Genomic DNA, 15,002 nt, shown 5'->3' with positions numbered 1-15,002 from the left:
CGCATCTTCCATGGAGCCTAGGCTGCTGCTCCCAACCCCCAAGTTCACTCTGCTATCCTTCTTACCCGAACCCACAAAACTCAGTGTGTGATGTTAACTTCATGCTGACTCCAGAAGCCCGGTGGGTTTTGACTGTCTCTACTGCATTCCGTCGGCTCTAAGACTGTGTTGTAAGACACACCATTGCTCTAGGTATAAGAAAGAAAAATCACGGCCAATTTTAATGGTAAAAAAATCTTGATTTCAGAGATGTTAACATATGAAAAACTGTGTATCTTAGAATGCATGGACTGGATTCTTGAGCCTTGGTCAGAGCAGCAGTTCTGAAAGTGGATGGATGGATGATGGATAGATGATGGATGGATGGATGGATGGATGGATGGATGGATGGATGGATGGATGATGGAAGGATGGGTGGATGGGTGGGTGGATGATGGATGGATGGGTGGGTGGATGGATGGATGGATGGATGGAGGATGGATGATGAATGGATGGGTGGGTGGATGGATGGAGGATGGATGGATGGATGGAGGATGGATGGATGGATGATGAATGGATGGGTGGGTGGGTGGGTGGATGGATGATGGATGGATGGATGGATGGATGGATGGATGGATGGATGGATGATGGATGGATGCATGGATGGAGGATGGATGGATGGGTGGGTGGATGGATGGGTGGATGGATGGAGGATGGATGGATGGGTGGGTGGGTGGATGGAGGATGGATGGATGGATGGATGGAGGGTGGGTGGATGGGTGGATGGGTGGATGGATGGATGGATGGAGGATGGATCGGTGGGTGGGTGGATGGATGGAGGATGGATGGGTGGGTGGATGGATGGATGGATGGATGGAGGATGGATGGATGGAGGATGGATGGGTGGGTGGGTGGGTGGATGGATGGGTGGATGGGTGGGTGGGTGGGTGGATGGATGGATGGATGGAGGATGGGTGGATGGAGGATGGATGGATGGAGGATGGGTGGATGGGTGGGCGTGTGGGTGGATGGATGGAGGATGGATGGGTGGATGGGTGGGTGGGTGGATGGATGGAGGATGGGTGGATGGGTGGGTGGGTGGATGGAGTGAGCGACCCTCACTCAGTCCTTCCCAGGTCGGAGCAGCACGCCCGGCAGGGGTCACTGCGCACCCAGCGGGCGGGCGGGGGGCGCGGGCGCGCGGGGGAGGCCCCTGGGGGCGGGGGCGGGAGCGCCGGCGGCGGCGGAGAGACGCGCGAGCTGCGCCCAGACTTCCGGTGCCTGCGGAGCGCCCAGCGACGGTTGCGCGCCAGAGGCCGGGCGGCGGAGCTGCAGCCATGGTGAAGATCAGCTTCCAGCCCGCCGTGGCCGGCGTCAAGGGCGACAAGGCCGACAAGGCTTCGGCCTCGGCCTCGGCCTCCGCCCCGGCGCCCGGCCCGGCCGCGGAGATCCTGCTGACGCCGCCTCGGGTGAGAGGGGCCGGGGCGAGGGGCCGGGGCGGGGGCCGGGGGCTGCCGGGGCGCATCGGGGCCCGGGGCCGGGAGTGGTCGCTCCTCCCGACGTGCGGAGGGGGCCGCGTCCCGAGCTAGGGCGGCCGCCGACTGTCTGAGTCCGAGGTGGGGAGGGGGCCGGGCGGCTGGTCGCGGTGGGAGAGGGCTCAAGGCCCCTCCCCAAGGCGTAGGGGCGCTGGGAGCCTGGTACCCAGCCGGGGGGAGGGGGCGGGGGAAGAAGTTCGGGGGGCGTCGCTCGCGGGGTGTTTGCGGCCGGCTCCAACCCGGGGGGAGGGGCCGGGAGTCGGGTCCCGGGTGGGGGATGGGAGGAAGGTTGAGCGTCGTTTCTCCAAAGTAGCGCGGCGGGTGGTGATGGGCGGGGGACGGGGGGGACTGATGCCCGCGAGGGGAGAGGGGCGAGGGGCCCCTGATTTCGTGCCAAGCGGGGGCGGCCGGGGTCAGGGGCCGCGCTGCGCCTCTGCACCCAAGTGGCGGGACCCCGAGGGGCGCAGGACGACGTGGGAACGCGCCGCCCTGCCCGGCGCGCCTCGGGGGGTGCGAGGCTGGGCGCCCCGGCACCCCGACCCCTCCTCCTTCCCCTCCGGCTCCCGCCCCGGCTGCCCCCTCCACCCAGCGCGGGGGGCGGGCCTCGGTGCGCCCCGCCCCCCGCGTCCCGGCGCCCGGACCCCTAAGGCGCGGGGCGAGCGCGCCTTCCCGCCGGGGGCTGGGGCGCCGTGCGGCCCGACGCGGGGGGGCCCAGGGGACCCGACCTGTGGCGCGGGCGGGGAGGCGATGGGAGGGGGAGCTGGTCCCCCCAGGCTTTCCAGTGTCGGGGCAAAAGTGTCGACGCAGCGTTGCCCACGGCGATCTTGGGGCGCACTAAGCCCCCCCTTCCCCGCCCCGGTCGAGACTGGACTTCGAAGAAAAGTCTTTGTCTCTCCCTGCCTCTGACTGAGGCTGGCTTCCGAGGACTCTCCCCGGCGCCAAGGCCTCTCCAAGTTTATGGGTGATCCACACACACACCCCGGGGTTTGTCTGGGGGCTGGGGGGCAGGGAAATTCCCTTGCCTTGGAAGAGGAGACTGCAGAGGGGCCTGAGACATGGGCGTCACAACCTGAGCAAGCGCCCGAGTGTGGATGCTCGAGCCTGGGGCGCCCACTGCCCTGGCCTGGTGGCTGCATCACCGACCGCCTTGGCTGGGTTGGGGGGTTGCTGTGACCCCCACCAGAGCAGCGCCCTCCCTCTGATGCCTGCATGGGGAGGGGCACTCCGTATTTGAAGACTGGTCTGCTGCTTTACTAGTCTGCAAGGAGCGCGTCTCCTGCCTCTGTCCTTCCTTCCGCTCAGCTCCAGGGGGTGCAGGGATGGGGGCTCCAAGGCCCGAGCTTGCCCCTTCTCCCAAATGCCTGGCACCCAGCTGAGGCCTGGGAAGCAGGGCCCTGCCTCTGAGAGCCATAGGATTTGGGCGGCAGGGAGGACCAGCCAGACAACGGGAGGATGTGATTCCAACCCCATCAGAAGGGCCACGAATTTGCAGGACTGGCACATTCTGGGGAAGCACCTTGCTGATGGTGTCAGGCAAGCGGGGTGGCAGATGCCAGCATCACCTTGGCAGTAACTGACACCCAGCCCCTGGCTCCGGAATCGAGCATCCTCTCTTCACCTCCCCTAGCGTGAAATGGAAACATCCACTTCCTTCCCCGTGCTGTTCGTAATGGCCTTGAGCCTGCTGACCTAGCCCCCTCTGCAGACCTTGTTGGGCAGGGTCCCCTCCCCCCCTTAATGGGCGACGGGGTCAAGGAGGAGAATTACAATCTGACACCTTTAGGACAGATGCGCCTGTTAGTGAAATTTTATAGCTCCTCAGGGCCAAGGCGATGCCGCGATTGGGGCGATGGGAGAAGGGTTCACTCTCGTGAGCCTTTTGTGGCCACCCCTGGCCAGTGGGCACATTTCCCATGCCCAGTGCCTGGGCAGTGAGCACAGCAGATGCCAGCCATTCACAGAGCCCAGGACAGAGTGTCAGCCATTTATTAGGGCACCGAGGAGAGGTGGGTGGGACAGGCAGGCCGTTGGGGAGGCCCAGGGAGCCACTTCATCAAGAGAGGTCGTTTGGGTTTTGTGCCGCTTTGGTGGGGATCAGAGGAAGTCTAATTAGAAGGTCTCTTCTGGGCTGGGGGTGATGCTAGACCCCTTCCTGGTTACTGAACTGGATGCAACAATAAGATCCAAAGCCAGGGAACGACCACTGGATGCACAGACCGGCTTGTGAATCAGCGGGCGAGCTACCCTCTGGCCGCTGGAGTAAAATGTCGACTTGTGTGCAGGCCTGGGGGCCAGGTGGGCAGCAGCATCCTCAGAGCCGGCTCCCCCTGAATTTGAGCACAAACTGAAAACACAAGGAGCATTTTGTCCCCAGACCTGCTGCTGGAAGGAAGTGCCTCAGTGGGCCCAGAAGGGATGGGGGGTGGAGGCCCAGCTGGGCCTCCAGCTGCCCACTCTCCCCTCGTGGTGTTTGCCACTGAGATAATGAGAAGCCAGCACTGGTGGGCGGCTGGCGGGGAAGCACCCCTTCTCAGCACCTTCTGGCCACGTCACCCCTTATTGGTGAGAGGGAGCAATGGGGGCCCAATCCCGCACCTTTAGGACAGATGTGCGTGGAAGTGAACCAGGCCCGCCCTGCACCCTCAGCCCCCTCCCTCTCCCACAGTTCGCTGGGTGCACACGCACACATGGCCAGGTGTGGGCACGTCCCCACTCGACCCGGCTTGGGGGCTGCAAGAGGAAAGAAGCATGTTCAATACAGTCATCTCCTCAGCGCTGTCATTTTCTGGGGCTCTTGCCTTTGATTAATGGCCCCTGTGTTGCTCCCTCCCCAGCCTGCATACCTGAGAATCAGATTTCACCTTCTGTGCCCCCGCCTCAGGCCCTTGGCAAGGGGAGCTGGGTCTCCCGGAGCGCTGGGGGGAGGGTCCCTGCCAGCCAGGAGGGCGGATCTGGCCAGGCTTGGAGTCCTGCCCGTGTTCCAGTACCCACAGGCTCCCAGGGCTGGGCTGAAAGGACCTTCGTTCAAAGGCAGCCCAGGCTGCCCAGCTCTGGGCCTGCCCCGCGGCAGTGTGGGGACTTGGGGCTTTCCCGTTCCTGGCCTGCCCTGGGACTTCCCAGAGCACCAGACTTTTCTGCTCTCTCTTTTCTGTTCCTCTCAGCCTGTCCTTGCATGTTTCGAGGCTGTCCGCAGAGTGCCAGGGAGGATGAGTTTCTGTTAGTGACAAAAAAAATGCTTGTGGTAAAATGGCAGAAGCGCAGCCTCTCCTCGCTCTCTCCCCCAGAAGAGCTCCAGCAGCCAGCTCTCCTCTCGTCCTCTGGAGCCTTTTTTTGGAGCCTCATCTTGACTCAGGAATGGAGCAGAATCAAAGAGATAATCCACCCGGAGCAGCCAAGCAGAGCAGGGAGTGGGGGGTGGGAGGGCTATGGAGGAGTGTCCTGGGGGCCTCACCGTTCTCCTCACCCACCTGCGCCTGGTGCCACTGGACCCCACGACAGAATGAGGTTCAGTGATGACCAAGTCATGAACCCTGTCGCTTTGACCCAGCTGATGTCTGTGCATCTGAGCACAGCTCTGCGTGCCCCAGGGGGCAGAGCGCATTTGCCTGCTCTCCCCACACCCCATCGGTGTTCTCTCTCTCTCTCTCTCTCTCTCTCTCTCTCTCTCTCTCACACACACACACACACACTCACACACACATCGGTGCCCTTGTCTCTGTGGTCTGCGGCCTAGGAAAGAAAGATGCTGAGGAAGAGACAAGATGCTGGGGCGGGGAGGGGAGGGGAGGGGAGGGGAGACCCTCCCTGCCAGCTGGCAGTCCTGGCCTGTGGCGGGTGCACTCTGGTTCCCTCTCTGGTTCCCTTGTAGCCACCTCCTCCAGCCTGCAACTCTAGCTTAATCCGCCCACAGTTCATTTCGACACTGTCACCGAGGGGAGGTAGCTGGAGCGCTCTGTCCAGGAGCCGTGAGGGTCTGCTGAGTTAATGCTGCAGTTGGCTGGGTTCCCCCTGGCTGCTTTGGCCCTGGCTTTGCTAAATCATTTAATGAGCACCACTGTGGGCCAAGCAAAGCCGGCAGGCAGCGGCCCAGGCCCCTCTTGGATCCCCACAGGTCTGGCTCACGTGCCTCACAAGAATGCACAGCCAGGCACTTCGCTCGGAAGGCCCAGTTGCTATGGGAACAGTATGCAATATTTTCTGCTTTCTAAATGGAAGCCCCCAAGTGCCTGTGGTAACTGTTCCACGTGGGGGCTGCGTTTTCCTGGGTCTCTAGCCTGACAGATGAAGCGGCTTGGGGGCTTCCCAAAGCTGGCGCTGGGCAGGCAGGGATCCCAAGGGGCGAGGCCCCAGGTTCTGGCCCAGCTGACTGCACGCCCCAGAGGCCTCCGTCCGGCTGCTGGTGCGCAGTGCCTGGGGCCTGCGAATGTGCCAGGGCTTTGGAATTCGAACCTTGGTCCTGACGGTGTAGCGCGGGGCTCAGGAAGCAATGGCAGCATTGGGGCAGGATTCGGGGGCCCTCCCTCCTGTGTGGGGCCCTTTTGCCTGGAAGCAGGGACATCTGTGGTTTCCCATCTGCCTCATGAGGGTTTCTGGTTCTGATTTTCTTCCAGCTGCTGCTCGGCCGTGGTGCTTCTGGGGTTTGGCCCCGCAGGCTGAAGGAGTGTGGGATGGGAAGGGGAGCAGGGTGTGAGCCCCGGTGTGTCAGTAGAGGCAGGAGAGGGGGCCATTTGTCCACCACACATCTAGGGAAGGTGGGGGATCCCCAACCTTCAGTGACCCCTACAGAGACGTGAGGACACAGGGCGGCGTCAGGGATCCTGGCTGTGTCCTCAGGCACATTAGCCACCCCTCACAGTCTGCGGTGGCCACGGAAGCCGCCTCCCTCCTCTGTCCTCTCTGGCCTCCTCGCTCCCCTCCCTCTGCGGCTGTGCTGGCCCCTTAGAACACCAGGCCTAGCTGGTGCTGTAACGCTGGTAGGAGGCCTCACCTGATCAGGTTCTTCCTTCATGGAGCTGGCCTGTGGGCTATGGCTGGTTGTAGCCCACTGGCTGTTCTGTTGCTTTTTAAGCAGTTTTCACAGGCTTCTCTGTTTCCTGAACAAGGAGACTAGGCCTGACCCCAGCAGCCTCAAAGCTGTCGTGGTGGTGGCCGAACGGTGGTGGCCTAAGGAGTAAAAGTCACTCGGCTGATAAAAAATCTGTAACCAGCACCGAGGGCTTTGAGGCTCTTTGTCTTCTTTAATTCGGACAAAAGCCCCCTCAGGACAAAACACAGGAGGGAGGGGCAGTGGCAGTGTGCCCCATGCTGGGGCTCAGGCCCTTTCAAAGCTGCATCCCACTAAATACAAGTATGGGTCCAGAGGGCAAGAGTCTCAGCTGGTACAGTCAACCTGTCCTGCCTTCTGGGTCCTTAGGACCATGCACGACAGCTGCCCCCCCCCAATCTTGTTCCTAGTGAGATGGCAGCAGAGCTTGGCCCTTGGGTCACCCTGTCCTGTGCTGCTCCTGGGAGCCCACTGGAAAATCAAAGCCATTGTAGCCCCCACCTCCTCCAGGTGGCAGCTGTCTCTCAGGGCCATGTGAGCAGTGATCAAGTGTGCTGTCACCCTGGTTAGAGCCCCAGGGTGCTGAGGAGATGACAGCCAGGTGGGTGGTCTCATAAACTTGCTCAATCCCAGGACACACACACACACCCCCCCCCCCCGCAGCAGGGCTAGGTTTTGGGGGTAGGCCCCAGGCCTGCAGATAGGCCTAGCCCATTAGGGGCAGTGGGTTTGACTTGGTTCTACCAGGTGAGCTCCCTGGAGCACAGACCAGGGTGGTGGGGAACAGGGGCACCTCTGCTTTCTGTGTCTCACCGCATGGCTGCTGAGGCTGGGGGCCAGCTGGCCTGGGGATGGATGTGCCTAGAGAGGGGGAGGGTCCTCCAGGCCTTTTCTGCCCTCCCCAAGCAGGGAGGCAGCAGCCCCTCTGATGGGACTCCCCTCTGCTCCCTGAGGGGCCCCCCCCCACGTGTGCTAAGCCAGGGGCCACAGGGGAGAGGACCTGAGGGGCACAGCAGTCTCCATCCCTATCAGACTGACGACCTATGCTAAGAGATACAGGCCTGTCTTGTTAACTTGGACCTGAACCATGTTCCCACCCTCCTGCCACCAGCTCCAGGACTAAGGGGAAGGGATATAAGGCGCAAAGAGGGCTAGGCAGGCAGTTAGTGGCAGAGGCCCCTGGGAGGAGCTGGCTCTGGGCTGCGCCCCTCCCACACACCGCCCCAGCTCCTTGAGGGTGGGAATGGGGGGGGGCTGAGTCCTGGGCACTGGCCTCTAACTGCACCCTGGCTGTAGGTGGACACTATGGAGGAGGGATTGGATGGCGGGCACTGGAGGCAGAGACAGACCTGGTGCCTTAACAGCGTCTTGCAGGGTGAAGGAGGGCCTGGGCTAGGGCAGGGATCGTAGGGAGGGAGGACAGATGTAAAGGTAGAGGTGACCAAAGCCACACGGGTTAGAGCCCGAGTCACCAGGCTCCCCGTCCAGTGCTCCAGGTAAAGCATGTTACTGAGATTATAACATCCTGTCTTCCGCCTTCCCAGACACCCGTGGCCTAGAGTTGGGTCGGGTTGGCCTGCTGCTCCTTGGCAGCCCTGCAGCTACTGTCCTGAGCCCAGGTCTGGCTCCCAAAGCAAGTTTTACCAGGAGCCTCCTGCCCTGGCCTCCAAGGCAGCAGCTGCTGCTGCCACAGCCACGTTTCCCTCCTGGCAGAAGCACCCTGGCTTCCGGAAGCCTCCAGACCTCACCCTGCAGGCTCCACTCCTGACAGCCTGCCTGGCACTGCCAGCCGGGACTCATGTGAGGCCATCACTGCCCAGAAGGCTGAGCTCTATGCACTGTGGATTGCAGGCCTGGTGCTGCCAGGTGGGAAGGAGACTGGCCCAGACCCTGTGCGCCTCCAGGCGCCCAGGTCCCCAGCATTCAGTGACTGCTCCCTGCCACAGCCCCCTCCTCCCTGCCTCCATTCCTGTCCTACCCTGTGGACACCAGCCTTCTGGTGGATCTTGTTACTCCCCACCTCAAAAGCCTTCCCTGGCTCCACACTGCCTGGAGCACCCCATTTCCTACAGATGGCCAGGCCTGGTGCAATCACTATGGCCATGTGTGTGTTTCTTCCCTTCTGTGTTTGAAAGGATATACTGTGGTCCCATGAAGGGGACTCAGGGCACGGGAGTTCCAAATGCGCCCGTGGAGCTCCAGTGTATCATTCTGTGGCTTCGTGGTGGGTCTCGGTCTCTGTGTACGTGGCAGGAGGAGCTGGGGAGAGCCCGAGGCTTCCTTTCCTTCCAGATAACACTCGGAGTATCCCGAACACCCATTCTGCCCTCTGCTGACCCCAAGGCTCCCTCCTGGCCAGCAGGGTGGGAGGGATTCCAGGGTGCACGACCCCCACCCAGCTGACCCTGCACTGCTGTCCACAGGAGGAGCGGCCCCCCTCCCACCGCCACAGGAAGGGGGGGTCCGTGGGCAGCGTGTGCTACCTGTCGATGGGCATGGTCGTGCTGCTCATGGGCCTCGTGTTTGCCTCCGTCTACATCTACAGATACTTCTTCCTTGCCCAGGTGAGGCCGGGCAGGGGGAGGCCGGGTCGCAGAGGAAGGGGAGCGTCCAGGGAAGCAGAGGGGAGTGTGGAGAGGACGGCGTGGGCAGCTGAGAGCCAGGGGCTTGGGGTTTGTGAGGAGGGGGCCGCAGGAAGGCTTGGGCATGCCCCAGGTGGGAGGAGTGCCTAGGCTATGCCAAAGGCCTCCCTCCCTCCGTGGGGCCTCCCTGGGGCTTCCCCAGGGCCGACTACTGGGAGTTTCCTGTTGACCTCAGGTGTGTCTAATGAAATGGGTAAGGACACTTGTCCAGGGTCTGTGTGCGCTAGAAGATGGGGCCCCAGGCCTGGCTCCCGGCCATTATCACCAGAAACTCAGATCCAGCAGAAATTGGAACTCTGTGATCCCTCCAAGCCCGAACCCTGTGCCATGGGTCACGCCTTGAGGAATTCCATTCCATTCCATGTTTGGATGTTGGTTATGAGAGGAGAAAGGTGGAGGGTGGGTTTATAGACAGACTCACCACCACCTCCTGTAAAGCGGCCCTGGCCACGGCCACACACCCAGGCGGTCACACCCCCAGCTATCTGCTGTCATCTTTCCCCTGGGAACCTGCAGCCAGTCTGGGCGGAAGCTGGGCCTGGAGAGCTGCTCATGGTCACGGCGACCTTGTGATGGACCCGGACCTGAACTGAAAGTAGTTAAATCAAAGGCAACTCAAAAGAAGAACCCTAAGTACAAGGAACGGGGACTCTGAGGAACAAAAGGCTGCGAATTGCCAGTCATTTATGACCCAAGCGACCTCCTCCCACCTCGAGCGCTGGGCTTTAACTGTCCTCCGTCACCCAGTTTTCCCACAGTGGAAATTACTGAAGAGTTTCTGTTCCCTGGAACTTTCCCCTTGGAAGCTGCTGACTTCCCCTTGTGTCCTCTCTCCCCTCCCCCCCGGCCTGCTCCCCACTCATTCTAGGTTTTCACTTTCCTGTTCACCCTTTTTCTGCTGTGGCTGCAGCCCTCCCCTGCACCCAGTCTGATGACGGGTCCCCTCTTTTCCCAGCCCCCGCTCACAGCCTGGGGTTCCCCACCCACCACAGTTCCCAGGGACTGGGGCACCTAGAGCAGCCCCAGGTCTGTGCCCCGGCCCTGGGATTGGTGTGTGGTGACTCACCCAGGAGCCTGCTTGGGGACCGGAGGGGAGTTCCGCCTAGTTAGGCAGCAGTCTGGGCACGGGGAGGGGCCCCGGAGGAGTACGCGTGGGCCTCCTGGTCCACCAGGGCAGTCGCTGGGCCTCAGTCATGTGTCAGTGCCTCCTTCCCTTATTGACGGAGTACCTGGGCTGGCCACTCAAGGGAAGCTGCGTTTGTCAAGGTTTCTCGCGAGGCGTGGGCGCTGGGGAAGGTGGTGGGGCTTACGTGAAGTAGAACTGGAATCACAAGGGACTGCCTCTCAGGGCGCCACAGCAGGGGGCAGGAAAGATGGGTGAGTGCCCTCTGGTGGCCATGCTTCCCCCACGGCCCAGCTTGCCCAGTCCAAGCTCCCGTGGCTGCCCCTGAGGACCCTCTAGCTCACCCCAGGCTCTTTTTCAAGTGTCTGTCCCTCGGGTCCTCCCCATGCTGGTCCACCCCTTCCCAAGCACAGGCTCATGGACTTGGAGGTCAGAAGAAGCCTGGGGAGCACCTCATTTTACAGATGGGGAAACGCCCAGAGAGGTCATCCACCTAGAAAATATTAGGCCTGGCTCATCCTCCCCAGCTCCCCACGTTTCTCAGTTTCTCTATCTGTGAAATGGGCCTCAGCCCCACGTGTGCTGTGTCCCCAGGCCTTAGGAGCGTGAAGTCGTTAGGCAGGTGGCAGTGGCTGTGCCGAGGGCGCTGTGTGACCAGCCTGTCTCTCTCCCCACCGTGCTTAGCTGGCCCGAGACAACTTCTTCCACTGTGGCGTCTTCTACGAGGACTCCCTGTCCTCCCAGGTCCGCGCCCGGGTGGAGCTGGAGGAAGACGTGAAGATTTACCTGGGAGACAACTACGAGCGCATCAACGTGCCCGTGCCCCAGTTCGGGGGCGGCGACCCCGCAGACATCATCCACGACTTCCAGCGGGTAGGCCAGCGGGGGCAGGCGGGGCGGGAGAGGGCGCCCGGGGCCCACTGCCCCCGCACCACGGGTGGTGAGAAAGAGCAGGTGCGGAGGGAAGGCTGCTGGCCCTCGTCCTCCCTTTGACTGTACCGGTGCTAAGCTGTGTGTAGACACATCTACGGCTTAGCTTTGTGAGGATTTAAAGACGTTGCTCTTATTATATACAGGGTGGGGCAAAAGTAAGTTTACGGTTGTGAGTACTCGAAACACAGGGTTGGCTCTTGTATTACTACTCAGCAGGTACGTATCATTTCCCATTTGAACAGCCGAACCTACATCTGCCCGCCCTGTGCCGGTAGCACAGCCGTCGCCGAGTGAACCAGCCACGATTCCCTCCTCGCCACCTTGTAGCTGCAGACACCGGCTGTTGTGGATCAGACCAGTGTCCCCCCTTTTAAAAAATTTTTAAAATATGTTTGTATTGATTTTGAGAGAGAGAGGAAGGGAGAGGGCGAGAGAGAGAGAGAAACATGAATGAGAGAGACATCAACTTCAGTGGCTGCCTCCTGCACACCCCCTGCTGGGGATCGAGCCCAAAACCCAGGCATGTGCCCTGGCTGGGGATCGAACCGGTGACCTCTTGGTACTTGGGTTGACACTCAGCCACTGAGCACCACCAGCCCAGCCAGTGTCCCTTTTTATTGCAGAATATCTTGCTGTAGCACAAAGAGGCCCCGGGGTGGGCCGTTTCTTGCTGAGGGCCCACAGAGGTGGACCTCACAGCTTTGACGAAATGCAGTCAGGACATTGCTATGCTCCCTAAACCTCAGCTCTGTGACACCCGAGAGAGCCCTGTGACAACTGAGGCATTTAACACTTGGTGTCTTTCATCTAGTGAGTGGAACCTACTAGAAACACAGGCCAGGAGAGGAGCAGGAAAGGGGTGTATCGCCATGGCGGGGTGGGGCTCCCGCCTCTACTGGCCTCTCGTAGCCCCGCCTGGGCCAGGCCCTCTCCACGGGACTGACGTAGCCGCTCTTCCCAGGGTCTGACCGCCTACCATGACATCTCCCTGGACAAGTGCTACGTCATCGAGCTCAACACCACCATCGTGCTTCCCCCTCGAAACTTCTGGGAGCTGCTCATGAACGTGAAGGTGAGCCGCGGTCGTGGCAGTGTCTGTGCCTCCCTGCTCACCCTCCCTGTGGAGGCCCGGCCTGGGGCCAGGGCTCTGCACCCCAGCCCGTGCCCCATTCCACACCCCACTCCATGCCCCAGCTGCAGAGCAGGGAGAGGCGGGAGATCAGGCCTTAGGGTGGGAGATCAGACTCCCTCACATGCAGAATTCGGGCCAGTGCAGTACTCGGCACAGTAGGAAGTTCCTGGGGACACAATTAGAAGGCCAAGCTGCGGGGCCTCTGCATGGGGGGGGGGTGCATTTCAACGTTGAGAGTCACAGCTCAAGTGAGTAGAAGGATGGTGACAAGGGGAGTGGGCGGTGAGCTAGTGGAGACCACGGGAAGGGAACCCTGAGTACTGACCAGCACTGTGGCCACTCCCTTTGCAGAGAGGGACCTACCTGCCCCAGACGTATATCATCCAGGAGGAGATGGTGGTCACAGAGCATGTCAGTGACAAGGAGTCCCTGGGCTCTTTCATCTCCCACCTGTGCAATGGGAAGGACACCTACCGGCTGCGGCGCCGGGCTACGCGGAGGCGTGAGTGGCCCCTGCCCTGGGCTCCAAACCACCGCCATTCCCAGCAGTGCCTGACCCCAGAGCTGGAGACCAGCAGACAGCTCAGATAGCAGCAGCAATAACAGCTAATGTTAATTGAGCACTTACTACATGCCATGTATTTTACACTCTATGCCCTTAAAGAATATAAGTTATCATCATCATTATTGCTGCCCCTTTTAAAGGTGAGGAAACTGAGGCACAGAGAAGTTAATTAATACCTCTAAAGTCATACAGCAGGAGGGAGGCAGAGCCAGGCCATCTGACACCAGCTCCTGAGCTCAGCATTTTACTGCTCTGCCTCTGGGTGAACCTGGGTTTGTTTTCCTAGGCCTCCTGCCCCCAGCTCTGAGGTCTGCTCAGGCTCTAAGGCTGGTGGCTTTTGTAGCCCAGCCAGTTCTGGGCCAGGACACCAGCCTCACTGGGATTTCTCTGTTCCCTGCAGGAATCAACAAGCGTGGAGCCAAGAACTGCAACGCCATCCGCCACTTCGAGAATACCTTCGTGGTGGAGACACTCATCTGCGGGGTGGTGTGAAGGTCTCCCCTCCCTCCTGCCCCCCCCCGCCCCTCCTCTCCTCTTCCTGCCACTCTCTGGCCTTCCTCCTTCCCCTCTCAGCTTGTACTTTGGATGCCGTTCAGTAGATGTGACATATCTCCCCATTCCTGCCTGGCCCTGCCCGCCTCCCTGTAGCAGATCCGTACCTCTCAAGGCCTCCACTTCCACTGAGGGAGGGGCAGAGAGGGCGCCCGAAGATGGTTTCTGTGACCACCATCTTGAAGTTGGGTCCTCAGGGGAGGACTGGGTGGAGGGGCTGAGCTCGTGGGAGTCCTGGGCTGGGAGACAGGGTGGGGGAGGGGTGTGGAGTGGGGTTCGAAGCGTCTGCACAGTGGGAAAAGTCCTAAGGGCTTTTTCCTTGGGTGGCACGCTTCCTCCCGTGTCCCCATTCCTGGGTCTGGGCTGAGAATGGGGGACTGTGCCCACCCAGAGCACAAGGGAAGGTGGCTGTCCTGGGGGGTCTCCCAGGACTCCTGTCAGTGCCTTTGGCCCACCAGAGGGAGCCTGGAGCTTGGGGTGGGGCTGAGTTTGTCAAGCACAATCGTTCTCTGAGTGGAACCAAAGAGGGAGGAGCCAGGGCCCCTAGCATGGGCCCCTGGAGCACAGTGGGGTCCCACAGCCATGCTGGAGCAGGGCAGAGGATGCCCCCCGCCCCCCGGGTGCTGTGGGGCTGAGCACAGCACTGACCAGAGATGGGCTGTAGGTCCCGCTGAGCGGGCGCGGGCTCCTGGCTGCCTCCAAGCTCAGAGCTGTTTGGAAGACTGTGGAGGGGAGGGAGAGCCCCTGGCACCTGCACCCCGCCTCCTCTTTGTTCTGAACCTGTTGCCCTCTGCTCTGGGGGATGCGCCGCTTTCCTTTTCCTCCTCACTTTGCATGTTTTTACTGATCATTCCAAATGCAACCACGGGAGCCCTGAGCCTCGAGGAGAGGGCTTCGACGCCCCAGGCAGGCTTAGGTGCTCCCTGGAGATGAACTCTTAACCGCTTTGTATATTTTCTCAATTAGATCTCTTTTCAGAAGTGTCTGTAGAACAATAAAAATCTTTGACTTCTGACTTTGACTTGAAAGTGACGGGGGGGTGGGCGCAGGGCCAGGATGCTCGGTCTTGTGGGCTGTGCTGTGAACCTGGGGGCAGGGAGACGGGGCGTGGGGGGCAGCAGGCAGGAGACGCCAGCAGGCCTTGGCATCTGACCCTGCAGAGGTGGGCCTGCTCCCTGGTTCAGCCGAGGACCACAGATGTCCCCTCATGAGCCAGGTAGACGGACTCACGTTTACAGATGAGGGAGGAGAGGGCTCTGAGAGCTTGCACAGCCTGCCCAAGGTTATGCTGCTTTTAAGTGCCCATGAATCACCCTGGAAGATGACGTCGTCCTGAAACACGATGACAGTGATGTGTTCTTCACGATTTCTGGGCATTAAGCAACCATGTTGGTGGATCCGATCTGAGGTTTGGCACAGGTCAGGTCCACATTCTGCAAGAAGGAAGGGGGAGAGCTGCCCAGAGCCTTTGCCAAGTGAGCCCAGAGGTGGGACCTG

General features: G+C 60.9%; 1 protein-coding gene across 2 annotated transcripts; it reads left to right on the top strand.

The window, feature by feature from the left end:
* The first annotated feature begins 1,276 nt into the window (after positions 1-1,276).
* On the top strand, positions 1,277-14,520 carry ITM2C (integral membrane protein 2C). Of its 2 annotated transcripts, XM_087819521.1 has the most exons (6): positions 1,284-1,448; positions 8,982-9,122; positions 11,008-11,196; positions 12,218-12,328; positions 12,740-12,890; positions 13,354-13,493. In XM_087819521.1, the coding sequence occupies exons 1-6, from the start codon at positions 1,317-1,319 to the stop codon at positions 13,443-13,445; spliced, it is 816 nt and encodes a 271-aa protein (XP_087675647.1). In that variant the 5' UTR covers positions 1,284-1,316; the 3' UTR covers positions 13,446-13,493. The 2 variants fall into 2 exon arrangements, with proteins under 2 accessions (XP_087675645.1, XP_087675647.1); XM_087819519.1 differs by lacking the exon at positions 12,740-12,890 and having other exon boundaries at positions 1,277-1,448; positions 13,354-14,520.
* Positions 14,521-15,002: the final 482 nt, after the last annotated feature.

Source organism: Miniopterus natalensis, chromosome 8 (genome assembly GCF_054644295.1).
Source record: "Miniopterus natalensis isolate mMinNat1 chromosome 8, mMinNat1.hap1, whole genome shotgun sequence".
In the NCBI taxonomy this organism is placed as follows: Eukaryota; Metazoa; Chordata; class Mammalia; order Chiroptera; family Miniopteridae; genus Miniopterus; species Miniopterus natalensis.
Note: the sequence above shows the minus strand (reverse complement) of the source record. Positions and strands in the feature narration are given on the sequence as shown.